Below are 24,480 nucleotides of genomic sequence, written 5' to 3'. Positions count from 1 at the left end.
GGAAGATCCGAATGCAAAAACATTTCCTCCCAGGGCCACTCTGCTCTTCCATGCTTTCACTTTTCTTAAATATGGCTAGTACCATTTTAATAATTATCCATTCACTCAACAACAAGGTAAACCATCCCACATTACCTTTCCCCTCCAAATGTTGTATATTTGTGAAAAACTTTTTTCACAAATAAACAATGTCAATATTTTTAAAAATTTTTTTAAATTGCTAATTTAGAAACAAAGAATTTCCTAAATTAGCAATTTAAAAAGTTACTAATAATTCAAAATGCTAAACAATGTGATATTCCAATTCATATATATAAAAATTATTTTTATATGAACTCAGAACGAACTCCTTATCAAATGCAAAATTCATTCTATGACAATTTAAGTTTTATAATGTAACTGTTGCTAATATGAAACTGAAGACTTACTCTGAGATAAGAGTTGAGCAATTAGGACTTCTCTTTTGCTCAATTCCTTTTTCAATTCTGAATCTCCAACAATATCTGTAATCTGAAGAAATAAAAAGAATTTAAAATATTTAAATACATTAAATAATTTTTAAAATTTTAAAATGTTTGCCTGTGAAGTATCTTCATGACTAGACTACTTGTACATAGAGGCTAATGACGGCATATCAATTGCCTTAGTATCCCATAATACAAGACACATATCCTTATGGACATGTATAATGTTATGCATTATGGGAAGGGCTAACCCAGACTGGTTTTGACCTTTATTGAGGTTTCATTGGTGGGAGCCAGACCCAGAAGTGATACCAAGGTCGAAGTAATGCAGAAGTCATATTACCATATATAAGTAGTCAAAAGGTGTCGTACTTTATTGCTAAAATACTCTGGATTAGAGACAGATGTTGAAAGTAACATACTAAGGCAACTGATGTGGAGTCATTAGCCTCTATGCACAAGTAACCCAGTCGTGAAGTTATCTCACGTGCAAACTTTGTCTTCTTATACTTGGATAAAGGGTTAAATGAAGAATATAATTTCTTGGCATATTTAATTTATAGTTTAACCAAATAAAAATATTTTCAACATCTATCTCTAATCCAGAGTATTTTATTAATAAGATGTGACACCTTTTGACTACTTGTATATGGAAATATGATTTCTGCATTACTTCAACCTTGGTATCACACTTCTGTGTCTGGCTACCACTGATGAGACCTCAAAGGTCAAAACCAAACTACTACCCAGTGCATAGCATTATACATGTCTAAGGATATTTACTTTGCATTATGAGATACTAAGGCAAGTGATGTGATGGCATTAGCCTCCAAATACAAGTAGCCCAGTGGCGAAGTATATTCTTGGTTTAATCCTTCATTTTAACCTTTATCCAAGTGTAACACTTGAATAAAGGATTAAACCAAGAATATAATTTCTTGGCATCGTTAATTTATAGTTTAACCAAGTGAAAAAACTTTCAACATGATCAACAACAATATCAAAGGGAAAGAGAGAAAAATCAGCTGCAAGATGGAAAGACCAGCAAGCTGGAATAGGCATATGTTTAATCCTTGATGAGAAGATCCCTACAATAGAAAATGTTTCAACCAATATTATGGCCCACTTGAATGATTTTTTTTTTTTTTTTTAAATTCAAAATTAGAGAGTTTCTAATCACAAACTAGAACAGGCTACTTTGCCAAATGGATTTTGGCAATCATTTTAGAAATTATGGACTTTACAACCATGTTATAAAAAAGTATTTTTAATTTCCCGGCATTTCAACCTTCTGGAGTATATACAAACACAAAGGACAAGCTGAGTTACATTTCACACAGTATGCTAAAGAGACTATGATATGATCAACAGTTATTCTACTGGCATGACCTCTAGTGAAAATATAATTTAAAAAAAAAATTCAGATAAAATGAATTAATTATTTAGAAACTATTGTACATCAAAGCTAAATTCTATTTAGGATAACATAAGAGAAACATTCTTTCATATAGATAGTTTTCTTACAGTAACAATGATGTCCTAATTTAGAATGACAATTGTTATATTAGATTTGAGATTCTGGATTATTACAGTCCTGTTTATAGTTAACTCTTAGGGAGAAAGGTTCTGTGGGTAGAATATGTGCCTTCTGTATGCTTGGGATTTTTAGACCATCCTTATTGTTCAGATTAGGGTGGTTGACAAGAATCTCACAGGCTTTCGTAAATTTACGTTCATACCATGTTTTGGTGTGATGTAAACAAATAGTGCTTTTCCAGTCAATTCTATGTCAAGTGTTTAGGGCATGATCAGAAAAGCCAGCTTCACCATAGTTATTATATTTAATGTGTCGTTTATGTTCCTTTTGTCTGATAGGAATGGTGCATCCTGTTTCCCCTATATATGGTAGATTACAGGTGCAATAATACGGTATACTCCAAGGTGGGCCAGCGGAGGGAGTGGGTCTTTAGATGAGTTCAATAAGCTTTTTAATTTTGCAGGAGGTTTAAAGATGGCTTTGAAGTTGTATTTCAGTAGTATTCTGTTTATTTTATCTGATGCTCCCTTTAATGTAGGGAATGGTTATAGTTTTATTGTAGTCTTTGTAACGGTTATAGTTTTAATGTATCTTTGTTTTTTATTGAGGTCATATAGAGAATTTTGTTAATAGTGTTTTGGCTGAAACTGTTTTTTAGGAAGGTATTGCTAATAACTTTAAATTCATCTTAAGCTTGTTAATTGGAGCAAGTCTGTGTTTTAGAGTATTAATGACACCTAGTTTTTGTGTTGGGTGGTGATGGTAGGAGTTTATGTGTCGGTTTCCAGTCAAGTCCATAATTTCTAAAATGAATGCTGATTACCATGTAACACTGAAAGAAAGGATTTTGGCAAAGTAGCCTGTTCTGGTCCCATGTTCTTCTGTGGTCTTTAAATTTCCTTTTTTATACTAATTTGGCAATGAACTATTATTAACAATTTTGTTTAGGTATTCTGCTTACTGAAAAGGAGACTTGCTTAATCAAAGCCAGGTAACAGACTTACCTTGCTTTGGTAAATGACTGCAATTTCTGATCCAATTCCAATCTTTGCTTACTAGTAATGTGCCCTGTTATTCGGAATACATCTCAATACCAAATGAATGAGATATGTTATTCTTGTTGAGAGGCTTATACGCTGGTTAAACATGATAACTAATATTTAAGGAATTGACAGCGTATACTAGAAATATAGATTAAATAAACTTTAATATATACTTTCCGATATTTTGGCGAACGTCACGTTGCCATCTTCTTGGGAACTTACGACAAAGACACGTGCACACAAGTACTAATAACAGCAAATGAGACTGAAGCTAGGAAGCTAGTGTTTTCCTAAAGTCCTGATTGTGCCCCCTGGCAGGCTATATTGGTAGTTCTTGGCCTTTGGGCTGAAGTTCTTCTGATAAAAGTTTCCCAAATTTGGGGCAGTCTCATGCATCCAAATTTGTTGAGGTTTGGCATGTTCCTAAGGGCTGAGGCTGATTCCATGAATAGTCTTTCATACTTGAACTTGCTGCGGTGTATTACTGTGGCATTCTTCCATCTTATTCTGTGGCGAGTATCCAGAGCGTGGTCTGCAAGCCCAGAGTGGCTGTACTGGTGAAATCGGATGTAATCCTTGTGTTCTGAGATTCTGATATTTGCTGTCCTGCCTGTTTGGCCAACGTAGGACAGTTTACAGCTGCAAGGGACCTGGTATACACCAGGTAGGTCTAAGGGAAGTGGTTGGTCTTTGGTGGAGCAGATAAGGGATGCCAGTTTTCTATGTGGTCTGTAAAAAGTGGTCAAGTCATGTTTTTTTAAGATTTTATTGATTTTTTCCGAGGTGCCTCGGATGTAGGGAATGGTGATGGATTTAGAGTAATCTTTATTGTGAAGGGGAGGGGGTGGTGGGTTGTGGATAACTGGGTTAAGTATTTTTTGGATTTTTTGGAGGGGGTAGCCGTTGGCTGAGAAAGTGTCACGGATGCGATTTAGTTCAGTGGTTAGGGCTTGATCATTAGAACAGATTATTTTTGCCCTGTTGAATAATGTTTTAATAACTCCATATTGTTGTGAGGGGGGTGGATTGTTGGTGAATGTATCTGCCTGTATGGGTGGGTTTTCTATAGACTGAGAAAACCAAGGTTCCACCAGGTTAGCGGGTGACTAGTGTGTCTAGGAAGGGGAGGTTATTGTTTTCCTCTTTTTCCAGGGTGAATTTGATTCTAGGGTGTTGGTTGTTTATGTGTGTTAGGAAGGAGAGGAGTGAATCCAGGACATGTGGCCAAATGGCGAAAACATCATCAACGTACCGAAGCCATATGGTAGGTTTTTGTGGGGCTGAGTTTAAGGCTTTCTTTTCAAACGTCTCCATGAAGAAGTTGGCCAAGGGTGGGGAAAGTGGTGAACCCATGGCTGTCCCCTCTATCTGTTTGTAGAATTTTTCCTGCCAAACGAAATAGCCTGAGTTCATTGTAAACTGAAATAGGGCTGAGATATCGGGAGGAAATTTAGCTTGGATTAGCTCTAAGGTTTCTTTGAGGGGGACATTCGTGAATCGGGAGGAGACATCAAAACTGACAATTATGTCATTATGTTGGAGTGTAAGGTTTTCTATACTGGCTTTGAAGTGGCCTGAGTTTTTTATGTGTGATGGTGTATTGCCAGTATAGTGTGAGAGCGCTTTGGCTAAATGCTTGGCTAGTTTGTAAGTGGGGGAATCAATGCCATCCACTATGGGACGTAATGGCACATTTTCTTTGTGTATTTTTGGGAGCCCATATATGCGGGGGGGGGGGGGTTAGAGTTATAGGGTTTTAGTCTGTTGGTAATCTCCACAGGCCAAGAAGTGACCTTCTTAAGGAGCCTTAGGAAAACGCTAGCTTCCTAGCTTCAGTCTCATTTGCTGTTATCAGTACTTGGGTGCAAGTGTCTTTGTAGTAAGTTCCCAAGAAGATGGCAACGTGACGTTCACAGAAATATCGGAAAGTATATATTAAAGTTTATTTAATCTATATTTCTAGTATACGCTGTCAATTCCTTAAATATTAGTTATCATGTTTAACCAGTGTATAAGCCTCTCAACAAGAATAATGATCATCCACGGAGATCTCTTCGCACGCAAGGCCCGCCATTACGGCAAACTGAAGCTGAAATTATCCAGACAACTTAACCGTCTGGCATTCCTAAAACGCTGCTGGGATAATCAAGTCATCCCGAACTGTTTTAAATTTAAACACTGCTTCATCTCACAGAAAGCTCTCTGTATTTACAACCGTGCTAGCCAGGCATTACTTCAGGAGCAAATTACCGCTACACGCGGTTCCCTAGCCGACATAAACAGAGCTATTTCAACGCTAGAAAATGAGCTTTCACTTACGCTGAATCACGAGCTTTGGTCGGTCCTACATGACGTCTCATGTACGGCAGCTACAAAAGAATTTGAACGAGTACGGAGCCGACATATCAACAAGTTTGATAAATTAATAAAGAACTCTGAGTCCAAACCTAAACTACAAACCAACACTGTTGTTAACCTTTCGTCAGTTACCTTAAAGCCAGAAGCACTCCACGCTCTGTCACGTGGTCACAACTTCGCCATTGCTCCTAAGAAATTACCGGCCGAGGAATTAATGATCCAAATTGAACGCGGGATTCGCCAACTTCCAAACCACATCGCCAACGATATTAGATTGGATGTAGCCTGTGTTCTCAAGAAAGCAAAACCTCCAAAATCCAACATATCCATTAGTGAATACAAGGCACTACAAGAATTGAAGAGAAACAAAAAAAATAGTGATCACCAAAGCGGATAAGGGGAACGGCACTGTGGTATTCAATCTTAAAGACTACACAGGTAAGCTCAAGGCTTTATTATTAGATCGTTCCACTTACCTCCCCATTGATTACAATCCCACCAACTCACAAATTAGAAAACTCCATAGGCTCCTTAAGAAGGTCACTTCTTGGCCTGTGGAGATTACCAACAGACTAAAACCCTATAACTCTAACCCCCCCCCCCCGCATATATGGGCTCCCAAAAATACACAAAGAAAATGTGCCATTACGTCCCATAGTGGATGGCATTGATTCCCCCACTTACAAACTAGCCAAGCATTTAGCCAAAGCGCTCTCACACTATACTGGCAATACACCATCACACATAAAAAAACTCAGCCCACTTCAAAGCCAGTATAGAAAACCTTACACTCCAACATAATGACATAATGGTCAGTTTTGATGTCTCCTCCTTATTCACGAATGTCCCCCTCAAAGAAACCTTAGAACTAATCCAAGCTAAATTTCCTCCCGATATCTCAGCCCTATTTCAGTTTACAATGAACTCAGGCTATTTCGTTTGGCAGGAAAAATTCTACAAACAGATAGAGGGGACAGCCATGGGTTCACCACTTTCCCCACCCTTGGCCAACTTCTTCATGGAGACGTTTGAAGAGAAAGCCTTAAACTCAGCCCCACAAAAACCTACCATATGGCTTCGCTACGTTGATGATGTTTTTGCCATTTGGCCACATGGCCCGGATTCACTCCTCTCCTTCCTAACACACTTAAACAACCAACACCCTAGAATCAAATTCACCCTGGAAAAAGAGGAAAACAATAACCTCCCCTTCCTAGACACACTAGTCACCCGCCAACCTGATGGAACCTTGGTTTTCTCAGTCTATAGAAAACCCACCCATACAGGCAGATACATTCACCAACAATCCACCCCCCTCACAACAATATGGAGTTATTAAAACATTATTCAACAGGGCAAAAATAATCTGTTCTAATGATCAAGCCCTAACCACTGAACTAAATCACATCCGTGACACTTTCTCAGCCAACGGCTACCCCCTCCAAAAAATACTTAACCCAGTTATCCACCCCCCCCCTTCACAATAAAGATTACTCTAAATCCATCACCATTCCCTACATCCGAGGCACCGCGGAAAAAATCAATAAAATCTTAAAAAAACATGACTTGACCATTTGTTACAGACCACATAGAAAACTGGCATCCCTTATCCGCTCCACCTAAGACCAACCACTTCCCCTAGACCTACCTGGTGTATACCAGGTCCCTTGCAGCTGTAAACTGTCCTACGTTGGCCAAACAGGCAGGACAGCAAATATCAGAATCTCAGAACACAAGGATTACATCCGATTTCACTAGTACAGCCACTCTGGGCTTGCAGACCATGCTCTGGATACTTGCCCCAGAATAAGATGGAAGAAAGCCACAGTAATACACCGCAGCAAGTTCAAGTATGAAAGACTATTCATGGAATCAGCCTCGGCCCTTAGGAACATGCCAAACCTCAACAAATTTGGATGCATGAGACTGCCCCAAATTTGGGAAACTTTTATCAGAAGAACTTCAGCCCAAAGGCCAAGAACTACCAATATAGCCCGCCAGGAGGCACAATCAGGACTTTAGGAAAACACTAGCTTCAGTCTCATTTGCTGTTATTAGTACTTGTGTGCACGTGTCTTTGTAGTAAGTTCCCAAGAAGAAGGCAACGTGACGTTCGTCAAAATATCGGAAAGTATATATTAAAGTTTATTTAATCTATATTTCTAGTATACGCTGTCAATTCCTTAAATATTAGTTATCATAGAATGAGATATGCTGGCAATATGGGACTTCACTAACCAAATTTCACTCTGTATTTACTTAAACCTGAGGTGAATATGTCAAAAAAACATGAAATTTTGGTTGGGCATTGCCTGATTAAACAAGGCCTCAGCAGTTTTCATTCAGGAACCATGGTAAATAGTGAAAGTCAGCTACTGGAACAAACTCAATATTATTATTACATGAGCACCTCCATGAAGTCTGAAGAATCACTAAAGGAGATCAAACTGTCCACACAATATTCATCTCTCACTGAACTCAAGTACTCACAACTGAGGTTCTGGCATTCATTACACAGATTCACCACTCTCCAAGTGAAAAAAATCCAATCTTCTCTCTCTCTCACACACACACACACACTCAATTTCCAGGAATGACCTCTTGTTCTGTCTCTCTAGTCAAGTGCTGAAATATTTCCTTTACATCAATCCTATAAAACTCTTCTAATAACTTAGATGTTTCTATCATATCCCCTCTTTTTTACTTATTAACCAACTTTTGCAACCCATAAACCCTCAATCCATCATAGGAAGTATTCAGAGACCACTCACTTCTGGATTCTCTTCAACACTTTCACTGCAAGAAACTCAGGTGACCAACCCTGAGATGTGGACATATCAAGGCCTTATAAAGAGGAATGACAACTTCCTTATCCCTGCTTGTGCATTCTCCAATAACACAAGTAATCCTATGAGCTTGGCTATATAAGTAATATGTCCCCTGAACTTCAACTATATCTACTACTTACTCCCACACTCACCCACACACCCTTAGCTTCATTTCCAATGTTGTATATAACAATCTTTTTATTCCAAAATGCATACCATCACACTTTTCCACATTAAACTGAATGCCCATCATATTTTGCCACACTGTTAGTCTATTTAAATCATCTGCTCACTACATTGCCTTGATTAACTATTACTCTACCCAATTTTTTTATCATCAGCAAATTGAATATTTCCCTTCAAATCATTTTCTATATCATTTATGTACAAATGAAACAGAAGTAGTCCAAACACAAAGCTTTGGCACACTACTAGTCACCTACTTTCTTCAGGATTTGGATTTTACACCTCCATATAGTACTTTTCATACCAGTCCATCAGCCACCCTCATATCTATCCATATCACCAGTTTCATATCAATCTTCATTTGTTCAAATTTGCATAACAACATTCCACATATCCTATCAAATTCCTTTATAAAATCCAGCATTAATTACCAAGATAATGAACTGGTCTATAATTTGCTACAGTCTTTAAGACTCCTTTATGTAAATGAAAATTATATAGAAATAAGGTAGATTAAGTTAGATGTAAGGTAGCACATATGGAAAAAATTGCCGTATTTTTTTGTGTATAAGACGCCCCATGTATATGACGAACTGTACTTTTTCGAACCCAAATTAAGAAATCAATATTTTAAACATAAAACAGAACACATTTGATATTTTTTTTAAATATTCAAAGGTATATTTAGTAATTAAGTAATATTTCCTAATATTTCCAAAAATAAAAAACAATTTTTTTTTTATTTTCTGACATTTTTATGGGCTAGTGCTCAAAATATTGTTAATGCATTAACTTATCCCCCCAACGAGTTGCAGACGTATGAATGCTTTCAGAGTTCTGATTAGTTTAGAAATATACACACGTTAGCACAAGAATAATGTTTAATTTGCCAAATATTTCGGTCCGAATATTACAGACCATCTTCAGTGGCTACATAGGAATAGTTTTAAAAAACAAAGTGGAATACGAACAATTGATCATTCATACATAGAATGCGCCGTGTGATGTCATATCGCTAAGTATTAGAAGAGTAAACATTTTTTAAAAAAACATAATTAAAGATATTAATTCAAAAATTCATACAATGATCTTAAATAACATTATACTGATAAAAAAAAAAAATAAATAAATAAATAATAATAATAAATTTAATGTGTTATCCTGATTAAACTTTCCCAAATTTTTGACATAGATATACAGTCATTACGATTCAAGTTAGGACGTTGAAGTAAGGCCTCTACACTTTCTTTAAATAAACGTTCAAATTTGTAGCATCTGTGTAGGAGGAGAGTCTTGGACCAAAGGATGTTGTGGTTTGTTTCTAATCCATGCTGAGCTAATCCAGATTTCTCAGGTTTGTTGTGTTGAATTGATGACTGATGCTCTTGAATTCTTTTTTCTATGGAACATCCAGTTTGTCCAAAGTAAGAAAGATTACAAGGGACTTGATACACACCAGGTAGAGACAAGGTTGAGCGTTTATCTTTAGATGAGGGAAACTGGATGGATAATTTGTTTAAGATCATTATATGAATTTCTGAATTAATATCTTTAATTATTTGCAGGCGTAGACTTCTGTGGCTAATTGGTTCAAAAGATATATTTCGGTGATTACACCACATTTTTTATTATTCAGTTATACAAAATACTGAAATAATAGTTCCCCGACAAGTTTTGTAAATCGTAGGATTTACATCTTCAGGGGGTAAATAGTATAACTTAAAGTTTAAACAAGAGAATTAATAAATACAAATCATAACCATCTGGCTATTCATAAACTCAAATAACAGAATGCAGACATAAAACATTATTGACGTTGAACCATACTGGACGATGTCAAGTGTTCTTGTTACAGTCTGAGCTCAGATTGATGTAGATTTTTTTTATTAGAGCTGACCACACTTGATGGAGAATTAAACCTTGATTTTTATTGCATTGGGGTGGGTTTTTTAGCATATTAGCAGCTTCTTTAAATTTTCTTATATAACTGTTGTTTTCTATGTATGACATCATCGTTTTTTGCCAGAGTACATCATGTCCAGTGGAAGTGGTATGGAAAGCAAGACCCGTTTTTTGTATTGTACGTCTTTTTGGTGTTCAGCCATGCGTATTTCTCCAGATCTTCCTACGTAGCAAATTCTGCAAGAGCAATGGATTTTGTAGACTCCTGGTTTTTTAAGAGGATGGTGAGGTGGTTTTGGTGGATGTATGAATCTTGAGATTTTTTCCATAGGAAGGAAGGCTACTTTTATGTTGTGTTTGTTCATTAATTTGGCTAGCTTATCAGTAACCATTTTTGATATAAGGAAGCAAGATTGCGTTTTTGTAATCCTGTTTTATTGTGTTGTTAGTTGGAGGCATTTTAAGAATTCTCTTGATGGTTTTTGTTTCATATCCATTCTGTTGGAGGATTTGTGTTAAATATTTTAGTTCTTCATTACATCTTTCTTGTGTGCTGGAGATTTTGTATGCCCTGTCTCGAAGAGTTTTAATTAAGCTTATTTTTTGTGAAGGATGGTGGTTTGAGGTTGCATTTAGAAATCTTCCAGTGTTTGTTGGCTTCCTATATACTGAGAAGGAAAGTTTACTTTCTTCATTAACTTCTAATAGAATATACAGAAAAGGAAGTATTTTATTTTCTTCTTGTTCTAAAGTGAATTTTATGGTGGTGGTGTGCAAATTGTTGAGATAATCTTTGAAATTGATAAGTTCATCTGTTATTCCATTGAATATGATGAAAATATTGTCCACATAGCATAGCCATATTTTTGGTTTTTTATGTGGTAATTCTTAAGAGCATTGTTTTCAAATTTTTCCATAAATAGGTTTGCTAATACCGGTGATAATGATGAACCCATGGCCAAACCTTTTTGTTCCCAGATTCTGTCTTGATAGGTGAAAAAAGTATTGTTTATACAACGTTTAAAAAGATTTAAGATGTCCGGAGGGAAGAGGTCTTCTAGGAGATTCAAAATTTGTCTCGAGACGTTTGTAAACAAGCTGATAATGTCTAGACTTGCTAAGATGTCTGTTGGACCAATATCTTTCACTTTTTCTATGAAATGTTTACTATTTTTTATGAAGGAAGATGTTTTTCTTATATGTTGCGAGATCATGTTGGTGAGGTATTTCGCCAAGTTGGAAGTTGGTGAATCTCTTCCATCTACTATTGGTCTTAAAGGTATATCTGTCTTATGGATCTTTGGAACACCATATATTCTTGGTAGCAAAGGATGTTTTGATTGTAAATATTTTTTAAGTTCTTCCATCTAGAGGCACTTTTTTTATTAGATCATTTGTTTTTTTGTATGTATGCCAAGTCGGGTCTCTGTCTAAGGGTTTGTAGGTGTTTGTATCTTTCAGGAGACTTTTCATTTTGTTATCATATTCTATAGCATTTAAAACGACAGTTGTGTTGCCTTTATCCACTTTGATTATGACAATATTTTTGTCATTCTTTAACTTTTTAAGGCAAGCATATTCATTGTATGGTAGATTCCTACGAGGTAATCTACTTTTTAATAGTAAAGCTCTACTTTCTATATGGATAAGATCTGCTGTGTTTTCCAGTAGATTTCTAAATCTACCAGAAAAATCCTACGATGTAAATCCTACGATTTACGAAACTTGTCGGGAACTATTATTTCAGTATTTTGTATAACTGAATAATAAAAAATGTGGTGTAATCACCGAAATATATCTTTTGAATCTTTAATTATGTTTTTTTAATAAATGTTTACTCTTCTAATACTTAGTGATATGACATCATGCGGCACGTTCTATGTATGAATGATCAATTGTTTGTATTCCACTTTGTTTTTTAAAACTATTCCTACGTAGCCAATGAAGATGGTCTGTAATATTCAGACCAAAATATTTGGCAAATTAAACATTATTCCTGATTAGTTTATTCAGAATCAGCCATTAATGATGTAAATCGACAGAATTAACAAAGGCTAGTGATTGGCGGAAGCCTGTTTGAGGAGACAAGTTACCAGCAGTTTCGCCACGGCAACCACAGGTCTCTCAACCGGTACACCCTGTGTATAAGACGACCCCCAATATTTGGTCTTAAATTTTTAGAAAAAAGTATTGTCTTATACTTGGGGAAAAACATGGTAATTATCAAATAAAGGCAAACGTCTGAATGGTCAAATTTGTGGTGGTCCTCACCTGGCATTAGCAAAGTGTCAGACTCCATTGCTGCTAGGCTAGATGTCCTCTTAGTCAAAATTCTGTCTAGTCACTGCAACAATACAGTTTGTGCCTCCCATGCTGAAAGGCAGTGCTAGCTGGAATTATGGTGCAATCATTCTGGCAATGAGGCTACCAGAACGTTAGCATCAAGGCAGACATTGAGACTATGCAGGCACCAAACGTCTGCAGATGAGCTAGGTCAGGCGTGGCCAACTTCATTCTATACGAGGGCCAATATATGAGGAGTGGTAGCATCACGGGCCGCACACTTTTAGACAGAACTTAAATAATAATAAACTCTGCATTTTTTCAAGGCAATAGTTATATGTATTGAATTACTATATTTGTTAAATCATTTTACTATTGGAAGAACAATATAAAATACTTGAAACTGAGTCTCTGAAACTGATCACTGTAACCAAAGCAGAGCAAGTGCTTTCAATGGTAGATTTCGAATGCTTTCAGTGGTAGATTTCTATGTGCTCCAGAGCGCATAGAAATCTACCACTCCCGCTACTACAACTCGCACAGAGAAGCAGTAGATTTTATAAATTGAGTAATCATTTTAAAGCAATTTTGATTCCGTGTTGAGAATATAAATTGTTTCTGTCATCAGAAAAAATGAATATAATCAGAAAATCTGTGGTCGAAACTAATATCTAAATCAATAACGCATATAATTTAATATAGCTTTTATCCTGCCGTGGGCCGCACAAAATCACGTTACAGACCGCATGCGGCCAGTGGGCCTGCTGTTGGCCACCTATGACCTAGGTATTACTTTGAAGTTTGCTATAATGAGAGTTGACTAAGTTTTCCAGAGGAGTACTATTTCTTTAGATGGAATGTTGCTCTTGGAAGATTTGGATTTTATCAAAATGCTGGCCACAGCCAAACAATTATTGTTAGCCACTATGAAAAATCTAACAGTGGCTAACAGTATTTATTTAGCCAGCATGATGATAAAATGCAAATCTTGCAAAGCAACATTCCACAACAAATATTGTATTACCTTTAGAAAACTTAGTCATCTTTCATGGTATGACTTTTTCAAATTCTTTGTTGCACCAGTTTTGAAGATTGTGTAGATGACTGACCACAGTTCTTGGTTTCTCTCAACCATTTGACATTAAAATGAATTAACCTTCAATTAACTGACTCTCGACTTCTGGTACAGCACCAAGTGATCATATATTCATTTATCCGGTCCTTCAGTTATCTAACAAGCTCCTTTCCAAATGTGGTTGGATAACTGTAGTTCTTGTAATAAATGATAGTAGTGTTGATTTTAGCAATCTCAATGCTGGTGCTACTGAACTGGAACTATTCAGATTAATGACAATTTTATTGTCCATTTACCTAACTGATGTGTATTACAAAATAGCTGCTCTGTGTATAATCTATATAATATAGATAGGCATAAGGTGTTGGTGGTTATTTGTAACAGTGCTTCATGGTATAAACACCAGAAGAAAATTTATTGAACTTACTAATATTTTTATGGATTTCTAACCATGATTCAGAACACAAATTACAAACTCTGGTAAAAAACAAGTATTCAATTAGACTATTGTAAAAAGAAATTAATGTCCTATCAAGGGTGCCTATAAGGGATGAATAAAAAAAGAAAAAGTTATTTCAGAGAATCCAGGTTAAAACGAGCATGGGATCTTAGGCTTGCCTTCCTTAAAAAATGCTAGAATACTAATACCATCATCCTCAACTGCCTAAAATTCAAAAGGAAGTTTCTACTAAGGCCAAATGTGTATATATGGGCAAGCTTAGCATTAATTTGAACAGATCAGCAACAACCGCATTTGATCTTGCCAATCGACACCGTTATTAATTATTACAAGAACTACAGTAATTCTTCAATTATCCAACCACAGCATGATAACTGAAAGGCTGTGTAAATGAAGATACAATTACATGGTGCTATACCAGAAGTCACCTGACACTAACCCATTCACAAGCCAGTTAATTGAAAATTAACTTATTTAGAGCTAATATAAATTTGAGATCACCGAACTGTAGTTAATCCTCTACACCATTTTCAAAACTGTAGCAACTAAAGAAATAAAACTTCTAAGCCTTCCAACAGTGAAACACATCCTAGCAGCACCTATGAAAGATTTTGCAGTGAATTTATCATTAGCCTCTTACAGAAGGCAGCCTTCACGGTACAGGTCATAATTTTTATATCACTCCTAAACAAGTGCCTGTTCTAGAAATCATGACCAGCATCCAAGATGGTATCTACCATCTCTCTCTCTCTCTCCCAAAGTGACTAACAATATTCATTTGAATGTGGCTAGCATTCTGAAAAATCCAAAATCCCCAACAGTGACATTCCACATAAATAAGGAGCCTTAAAAAAAAAATTAAAAAATTAAAAAAAAAAACCCAAAGAAGATGCAAGGGTAAACTGTCACTATGGATCAAACAGAATATAACAAAAAAAATGAGCATTCTAAAGGACTCCTCTGCATTAGATCAGGATGAGTATTTCCTGAATTGTAAATACTTAATGGAATGTGTATTTTCAAATAAAATACATACTCAGTTATTTACAATCATCATCAAATTCATGACATTTACCCTCATAATATGATATGATAGTACTACATGAAAGTTACATCATCACTAACTTCCTATCTATAATTTTCCTCCAAATCAGTGTGTTACTTCTCAAGCCTCCAACATTACGAGATCTTATATTTCTTTCTTCTAAGGCACTTTTTACTGTATCAATCCACCTATATCTTGGTCTTCCTCTGGGTTTTTTTCCTGCCAACCTGGCAGGGAACACTTGTTTTGCTAATCTTTCCTCTCCCAATCTGTTTAAATGACCATACCACCTGAGGTTAGCTCTGCTAACACATTCCTGGATACTAACAATGTCAAGTTCTTTCCGATATCCTCATTTTTAATACAATATTGCCATTGATTCCATCTGTTCACGTCCCTAATCTTTCTCGGGACTCTCATATCTGCGGTCACTAGTCTTTGCTCAAGTGTTTTATTTCTAACCCAGCTCTCGGATCCAAAAGTTAAAATTGATTTGAACACTGCTTAAGGGTCAAAGCTGTATAACTGAGAGGAGACTTCCACATAGCCTTTAACGGAATGCAGAAAACCAACCTGGGCTTCTGATCTAATGTCCAATCTTCACCTTCTCGTGGTGCCCCCCCCCTTCCATTTTGCCACCTGGCTAGCAATTTGTCATATGCTAGCCAGGTGGCAAAATGGAAGTAGAAAACACTGCTCTCTGAGTGACGATGCAATGATATATCTGTATAGTACCTGGCATGAATATTAAACTTAATACATTTTGAAATGATAACATTTAATACTGCAAATAAATACTACAGAAAACAAGAGTTTCATTATGGGAAAACAAGCAGTTTTCCCATAATGAAAAATATTAATAAAACAAATGAATACAAATTACACATTTTTAACTTACAGGCCTTTTGCTAAGCTGAGATGTGACTGCATCCAACTGGTCTATAGCAAAACAAACACACAATCAGCATTTTATTTTAAGCATTAAAAAACTGATGCTTTTTTATAAATAGCATTTCACTGTGAATAAGAATCAGTATTTTATGGTGCATAACTGAGTACCATTCAGATACTACAGGTTCATATTAGATAAAAATTCTCTTCAATAAAATAATTAATGAAAGCTTATTTTCACAACAAATCACATGATATCAATAACCAAGCATTTGTGATACTTTTATGCCTACCAACATGTTTGCCTCTTATAGCTGCTTACTTTTTCAAGGTAGTATTACATAAGTAGCTGAAGAAAAATAAAAAATTATACAAAAAGTGGTTACAAATGAAAATATAATCGTGTGTCATGTATATCAGTTTGCTCTCTCTTTGCAATAACCTGAGAATGTTTGGTCATTGCAAAGAGATTTTGCAATAACCTAACATAATTAGGTTATAGAAATGCAATAACTAAGGTCTGAGATATCACAGGATCTAATCAGTTTTCCCAAACACCATATTACACAGTACCCAAAACAGGAAGTAAGGCTTGATTTTACAAAATGTTTGGAAATCACTACTAACTAAATCTTGTGATATCTCTAGCCTCAATTATACAAAGATCATATCTTTGTATAATTGATGTTCTAATTATTTCTTTACTCAATGATTTTTTTTAACTATTTTTTTTTTATTAAATCTTTTCCATGTGTCATTTGTCTTTGGTTGATTACCTGATATTACCTTAACAAAGCTACCAGCTATTTAAAAAATTGCAGTTTTTAATTTTTACATAGATACTTATGTGTAATTATGGTATGTACTGATGCATATAATATATATTTAGTGGCTTCTTAGAATTGCCAACTTGGTAAAGGAGCCTGCATGTGTTCTAATTATCATAAAAATAATGTTATTTTGCACTACCTAACAAGCACTGCTCTTGTCCCTGGTATGACCACTCTAGGTGGTAAGGTAAGGGGTATTCTTGATCTTCATAACTCTAAAATTAGATCTCCAAACTCTCAGGTAAGGTATGTCACCAACACTCTTAGATTAAAAGAACATCGTGCACAGGCATCTTCCAAAGAGGGACTACCATATTTGTGCACATCTACATAAATCCTCCAATTGGCAATGGGAAATTGAACTTCCTAGTTACAAATCAAAATGTAAGCCATCAAGCGCTTGAACACTGATGTAGCCCAGATACCTTTTCTAGTCCCAAATGGAACCAGAAAAGGTATCCTAAAAATAGTGCCCCATTGCTTCCTGATAGATAACCATGTTTTGTGGATTCAGTCCAACAGTCAAAAAAGTTTCAACAAATTATCCACTAAGCATTCTTAGTGCTAAACAGTACTGGCTGGCAATTAAGCCTGCCATTCTTATTACAAGCAGTGAGACAACTGGCTACCAGTCAAAGAAACATCAAAACAGATTGGATGAAAATGAGTGAAATCCAGCTTCGGATTAATAAAAAAAAAAACATTTTTCCATGCCTGGTTGAATTATGCCAATTGCTCTTTAAAGCCATGCACACACACACACACACACACCAAGAAATAAAAGCATAGGTACAGTACAAATAGGAACAACTTCAGTAAAATCAGTGGTAGCTGAAGATATCTAAGAAAATGACTTCATCAACTTGTGATTCGTAGGCTTCTTTAGGATCATTAAAACATTTTATGAGCCTTCTATTCATAACTCAAATCCAATCCAAGAAATGGATGGATCAACGCTCTTCAACAACAACAACAGTCTCTGAAATCCAAGATTTTCAAAGGAGTATAGAACTCAAACACCAGCTTCAGTCACTTTGTTCAGATTTGGAACAGCCAACTTTAAAGATATCCTGATTGCAATATTTTTTGAAAAGGTGATGACAGTGTCACAATTATTAGAGCCTCTCTCTATTATCTATTGCTGGGAAAATTGTTTGCTTGTGTCCTTGCTAATCAACTGCTTCCACTTAACAGAAAAGTCACCCAGAATCAGTGCAATTTCAGGCAATTCCATAGAACTGACATCTTTCTTCACTGCAAAGCAATCCCAACAGAAATATTGTGAATAAGATTGTTCATTTTTTATGGCCTTTGCTGGCCTGAAAAAAAAATTTAATGAAGTCCAGCTGTCTAAACTTCACGTGTCATCCTTCCTTCATAGTGAAAAGAGCCATGAAACAAGGCTGGATGTTAATGCTCATGTTCTTCACACAATCTTTCATCTCATTCATGAAACCTTTCTCCAGGAATCATAATAGATTAATAGATTCTGATTCCAAGAAGACAACCAAGATGTCCCACATGAAACTAGTACACACGTTGCTTTCTCTCATTCTGAAAGTGAACTTCAAAACCATTCTTAACATTTTCAAAGTCAACAAAAAAAAAAATTTTAAGTGTAAACATCATCAAAAAGATGTGTGCACTAAGAATTCATATCAAAAAATGCTTCATAAACCTGCACCAGATGATTCAATGCAATATCTACAGAAAAATGGAGTAACACTTAAAAATGTCAACAGTCATCTCTCAGCAAATGCTAACACCAATGAGTAAATTCCTAGTGTTTGAAATACACTTGTTTTCTCAAATATCTAAAAGCTGCAAGAGTTACTAATTACAAGGACATCCAGGTTGCAACCAAACTCGAGGTTAATATAAGACTACTATCATCCTATTATGCTGTATAGTTGAGAAACCGACCACAATCAAAACCTCAAAAAAATGCTGCCAATGCTTCAATCCATTGAAGATTCACCACAAAGATAGGTGCACTGTTTTGACTGGAACTAGATGCTTAAGTATTGGGGCAATGTTTATTCATCACCGTTTCTGGATTGATCACATCACTGAATTTCTTATTCGGCTTTGAAATAATGTGGGATTTAATATCCCCTTAATTTAAATAATGTTACATCACTGAAGTGAAGCCTATTGGCTCATTTATTTAAGTAATTTATGGGTGCACCTTTTTGACAACTTGTATAGCAAAGTATATAAGTTCTTTTCGCTATACCATCAGTATTATCTAGGTCTACCTACTCACTGATGAGAACTCAATAAAGGTTGAAACCTGTTGGGGTAGTGACCTTCCACCATAATGTACAACATCATACATTTCCTAGGAGATGTGTTTTACATTATGGGATATACTAAGAATAGTGATCAGAACTTTATCTACCTTTGCTACGAGTTGTCCTAGTGTTGAACTACGTGCTTTAGCTTACGCTAGAATCTGCTGAAACTTTTATAGTTTACTATATTCGTCATGAAACTCTTTGATTCCGATCTTTGAGTTTCTTATTCGGCTTTGAAATAATGTGGGATTTAATATCCCCTTAATTTAAATAATATTAAATCGCCAAAGTGAAGCCTATTGGCTCTTTTATTTAAGTAATTATTATTACTTAAGAGAGACCTCCTGGGAGCAGAGACTCATCGAGGGAGGCCACATACTATACCCACACCTGGTCAAAGGAATAACCTGTTCAGTGAACACTGTTTTAGCGCACGTGCTGATATCCCATCAGTCCCTATTGCTGCATTGTTATTCAATTTGTGCAACAGCTCTAATACCTCATCCTCATACACCTGCATTTCTTCATCTAGTGAAAAGGTAACAGTGAGCTCAATGTTGCATACTACACACACACCAGCTATCATACTTATTCTTGAATTCATTCATTCACACTGTTTGCACTCACAACATCCAATGGCAATCCATTCCAATCACAAACCACCCTCTGAGAGAAAAATCTAGCCCTTGCCCCCTTCTTAGCAGCATTCATTCTCAGCTTCCAAGGATGCCCTCTTGTCCTTTTTCCCCACATTCCATAAATTGAGAAATTCCATCAATCGAAACATTCTGAATGACCCCGTCAGAAGTTTTTAAGTCTCAATCATATCACCCCTCTTTCTCCTGTTGCTAATGTCTGCAGTCTACACATTCTAAATCTCTTCATAATCAGTATCACAATCCTCATATCATTTTTAACATTCTCCTTTGCATTCTCTCCAATATATCAGAATCACAACTGAAACCAGGAGACCAGACCTGCGCACAATAGTCCAAGCGATGTCTTATCAAGGCCTTGTAAAGAAGCAAAATGACATTCTTATCTTTACAAGTGACGGTTCATTTTACCTCTTTACAAGATCCCTAGCCTCATCAGTTTCTTCTAGCATAATCCCACCAATATAATACGACATTGGATATCTAATCATGCTGAAGTGAATAACTTTACATTTTCTGACATTGAACTGATATCTATTTTCCCATGCCACAATTCCAGCCTAGTCAAATTCAGCCAAGTACTGCATGTCAGCAACATTCCTGATTACCCTATCTATCTTTGCATCATCATCAAATAGCTGTATGTCGCTTGTCAAATCCTTCCTAGTATCATTAATGTACAGACTGAATAACAGTGGACCAAGCACTGATCCTTGTGGCACATCACTTGTTACCTTAAATCTTGCAGACTCACACCCTCCCAACATGCCACTTTTTGATATCTGTCAGTCAGCCATCCTCTTATCCATGCTAATATGCTATAACACAAACCCATTTTCTCCAATTTATGCAACAGTCTACCATGCTGTATTCTGTCAAAAGCCTTAGCAAAATCCAAAAATATCACGGTATATCCATTCCTCTTGTCTAGTTCAATGGTAACATTGTTATAGAATGTGAGCAAGTTGCTAAAACATGGATTTACTAAGGGAAAGTAGAGATTCACTGTCAACCCATTTCTGAATGCAAGCCCTAACCAATTTTTCCAAAATCTTCACCACTACTCCTGAGATACTAATTGGTCGATAGTTGGATACATCAGTCTTTGCACCATTGTGCAATGGGATTACCACACATTCCTGCGGAATCTTCTCTGTTCTGAGACTCATATTAAACAGCCTGGTCAAAGGAATAACCTGTTCAGCTGAACACTGTTTTAGCACACGTGCTGATATCCCATCAGTCCCTATTGCTGCATTGTTATTCAATTTGTGCAACAGCTCTAATACCTCATCCTCATACACCTGCATTTCTTCATCTAGTGAAAAGGTAACAGTGAGCTCAATGTTGCATACACCAGGTTGAAAGCTTTTAACAAAATGGGCACTCATTAACTGAGCAACCTCTTCTGAATCTGTAACCCTCACGCCATCTACATTTAGACGAGTTATTTTTTCATATTCATTCCTTCTTTTACTTGCATCATATCGATAGAATTCTTGTAGGTTGTCTTTAGCACACAGAGCCAGTTTCTTTTCATACTCAGACTTTGCTTTCTGTACAACAGTTGTAACTAGCCTGCTGCTTATAAATATGGAGGTAAAAAACTTTGCTAATTAGTGCCTAATTCAGGAGGCCTGGTTAGAAGGTTGAAATGAACATGATTGCCATTGTTCACTCATCGTATCCATTCTTAAAAAAAGAAAAAGAATGGAAACAATGTGAAAATTACTGAAGATTTACAAACATTATTATTGTACAGGCACCTCCATGGAATTCAAAGACTCATCACAGGAGACCCAAACTATCCCAATCTATCATATCTCTCCTTGAACCCATTAACAGACAAATGTGTTAACGACTCTGGCAATCCATTTCATTCATTCACAACTTTCCAAGCAGAACATCTAGTCCTCACACCCCTACTAACCATGCCTTTACTCAACTTCTAGGAATGACCTCTTATTGTACACCCTCTAGTCAAGTGCTGAAACATTTCCTCTGTATCAAACCTATAAAACCCTTTAAGTAATTTAAATGTTTCTATCATATCCCCTTTTTTTTGCCTGTCAACCAACTTCTGCAATCCACACACCTTCAAAATCTACCCTCACAGGGAATGTTCCACAGAACACTCACCATCCTGGTTGCTTGCCTCTGAATCCCCTCCACCACTTCCTCATCCCCAAGAAACCCAAGAGATCAGACCTGAGCACAGTAATCGGATGTGAACATATCAAGGCTTATAAAGGGGAATAACAATTTCCTTATCGCTGCTTATTAGTATGTTCTTCGTTAGCTAAGTAATCTTATGAGCTACCTTAGCAACATGGCCTCTAAACTTCAACTCTGTCTACCACCAACCCTAAATCCCTAGGTTCAATTTCTTGGAGTATATTTTTTTTATATATTAATTTTTTAATTAATTTAACATTAATTTAAATAAGTTGTTATACCTAGTGTAGCCATAAATACTGTTACAGCTTGAACATTACAAACTTTTCATCTATCAGTAAATCATTTACAGCTTTCCGCACATACAAAATCACGTGTATAATGTGTATTTAGCAGAACTCAATGTTCAAAATTTCTCCGTTTTTGCCTTCACACATGCCAGAAGTCTGTGAGGCCACATATCGATGGCAGCATGCCCAACAGCAAGTGGAAATGCTACCAATACTCACTTCAAATGCAAGTTCAGGTTGGTGATGCTGAAATGTCATCTCTTGCAGGCTACTCTTTCAAGCTGACCACAATTTGAAGCCCAAAGGAATCAGATTGGGACTTCCAGAACAGTCAATCAGATGATGTGTGGTAAGGTACATTCACCTCCAACTACTGCTGTGTGGTCCTCACCTTGAGTGCAGGGGCTGAGTCCTGTTGGAAGGTCCACTGCATACTGTGAAACAAGGTGTTGTTCAGGGGCCATACCACAGGTTCTAGAAGAATGCCTTGATACACTTTCGTGGATGACCCCTTTCTCACAGAAATGCAACTTGGACACTCCCTGAATTGCCACCATCCCCCACCAACCCATCACTGACACAGGGTGATGACCTCTTTGAATCCTAGGTGCAATGGCACATGCTGTGTGATCATCCAGGACATATACCTGATCGTTTTGGCAGTTAAATGACTCTTCAATGAAAATCTCATCTGAATACTACTGGAGAAGTATCCTCTCAGGGAAAGGCAATTTGAAAGAAGTTATATTTTATTCAAACCTGAATAACTATAAAGCTGTTTATTTTTTAACATTTGCATTATAATAAATTACTAATGTGAAGCACATTTCCTAATTATTAAGGGTATAAAAATCCAATACACATACAGTAGAAACAAAAATTATGAAATTTAAATTTTCAAAAAAAAAGTTTAATGAGATGAAATTTAGCAGAGAGGTTCTGATTGTGTGTGTGTCGCAACTACTTGAATTCTGGTACAAATGATACTTGAATTGCAGAAACGGTTAATTAACAACAACATTGCCAAACTATGTAAGCTATTCAACACGGAAGTAAAAACATGGTTGTTGCAAAAAGTAGCCTGTAAGTTGAAGAGGTTAAGAAATTTTTCAGGGATAGTTTGATGTCAAGAACAAGAATGCATGGAATTGAAGACTGTGTTGAGAAGATGGCTAAGAGCAATAAGAAACTAAGTTTGCCGGATGTGTGATATCTTATTGAATTCTGTTTTTATGAATGAGAAATGAATGGCTGCAGACAGAAGACAATGTGGAGAGTGAAAGGCTTTGAGTTGTAACAAGCAGAATGGTGAGGAATAGTATGAGAACTAGTATGCAAGGAGAAAGAGGATTTTCATTATTAAAATTAGTGAATGAAAGGATGCACAATGTTGAGGATCATTTTAATGAAAAAAAAAAAAAAAAGAATCAGCAAGGTGAATAAGGCTTTAGATACAAGAAATAAATAAGGACAGAGTTATAGTAATAAAGGTAATCACGTGTTACTCAGTAAGAACATTGATGAGTTGAGATGGTGAGGGGAAAATTGTCTATACAGATGTGTGGAATTAATCTGAACTAAGTGGAACTGTATAAATATTGTTAATTTGGTGAGGTCATATAGCAAGAAAAAGAGGCAAACTAAAGGAATGTTGGGTGCTAAAAAAAGTCTAAGGGGATTTTCAATTTCAGTATCAGAAAATAGTTAACCTAGCCATTTTTTTTTTTTATTCAAGGCCTGTGTAGACCTGTGAAAATGATATTTGTATTCATGGCACCACACCTGAGGAACTTTTCTAACCCTTTCTTTGACTGGTTCCCAAGTTAGTCTATCTCCAACACAGGCCAGAAGGCTTTTCTCTCTCCAAAACTCTTGATATTTCATCCCATAAAACTCAAGACAAACCACTACAGAACCTACAGTATTCCAGACAGTATATTGTGTTATGGACCATGAGGTGGTGGCACTTGTCTGCCATCTCTTCACTGGTTGGCATTTAAAATAAGTGAGTCTTGAGCCAGTTATTTCCAATTGGCTAGCAGTGGAGTTTCACTGTCCTTTCAGGCACCAAAAGTTACAGGAATAAAACAACCTTGCCTACTCCCTATGGGAATAAAAAGGCATTAGCAGATTTAATTTTTTATTCAGTATTTACCAACA

At 36.2% G+C, this 24,480-nt stretch overlaps 1 protein-coding gene across 2 annotated transcripts in view; it reads right to left on the bottom strand.

The window, feature by feature from the left end:
- Positions 1–24,480, bottom strand: part of LOC150093090 (uncharacterized) — a 217,207-nt gene that overhangs the window by 83,513 nt on the left and 109,214 nt on the right. For both annotated transcript variants that reach the window (XM_090413726.1, XM_090413725.1), the window contains exons 6-7: positions 16,080–16,120; positions 429–510 (exon numbers count right to left, since the gene is read on the bottom strand). In XM_090413726.1, the coding sequence (XP_090269852.1) occupies positions 429–510; positions 16,080–16,120 (123 nt within the window). The remainder of the gene's footprint in view (positions 1–428; positions 511–16,079; positions 16,121–24,480) is intronic.

This window comes from Typopeltis vanoorti, chromosome 24, assembly GCF_054136105.1.
Source record: "Typopeltis vanoorti isolate ZY-2024b chromosome 24, IOZ_Tvanoo_1.0, whole genome shotgun sequence".
Taxonomy (NCBI): domain Eukaryota; kingdom Metazoa; phylum Arthropoda; class Arachnida; order Uropygi; family Thelyphonidae; genus Typopeltis; species Typopeltis vanoorti.
The sequence above is the reverse complement of the archived record's forward strand: the minus strand, read 5'-3'. Positions and strand labels throughout refer to the sequence as shown.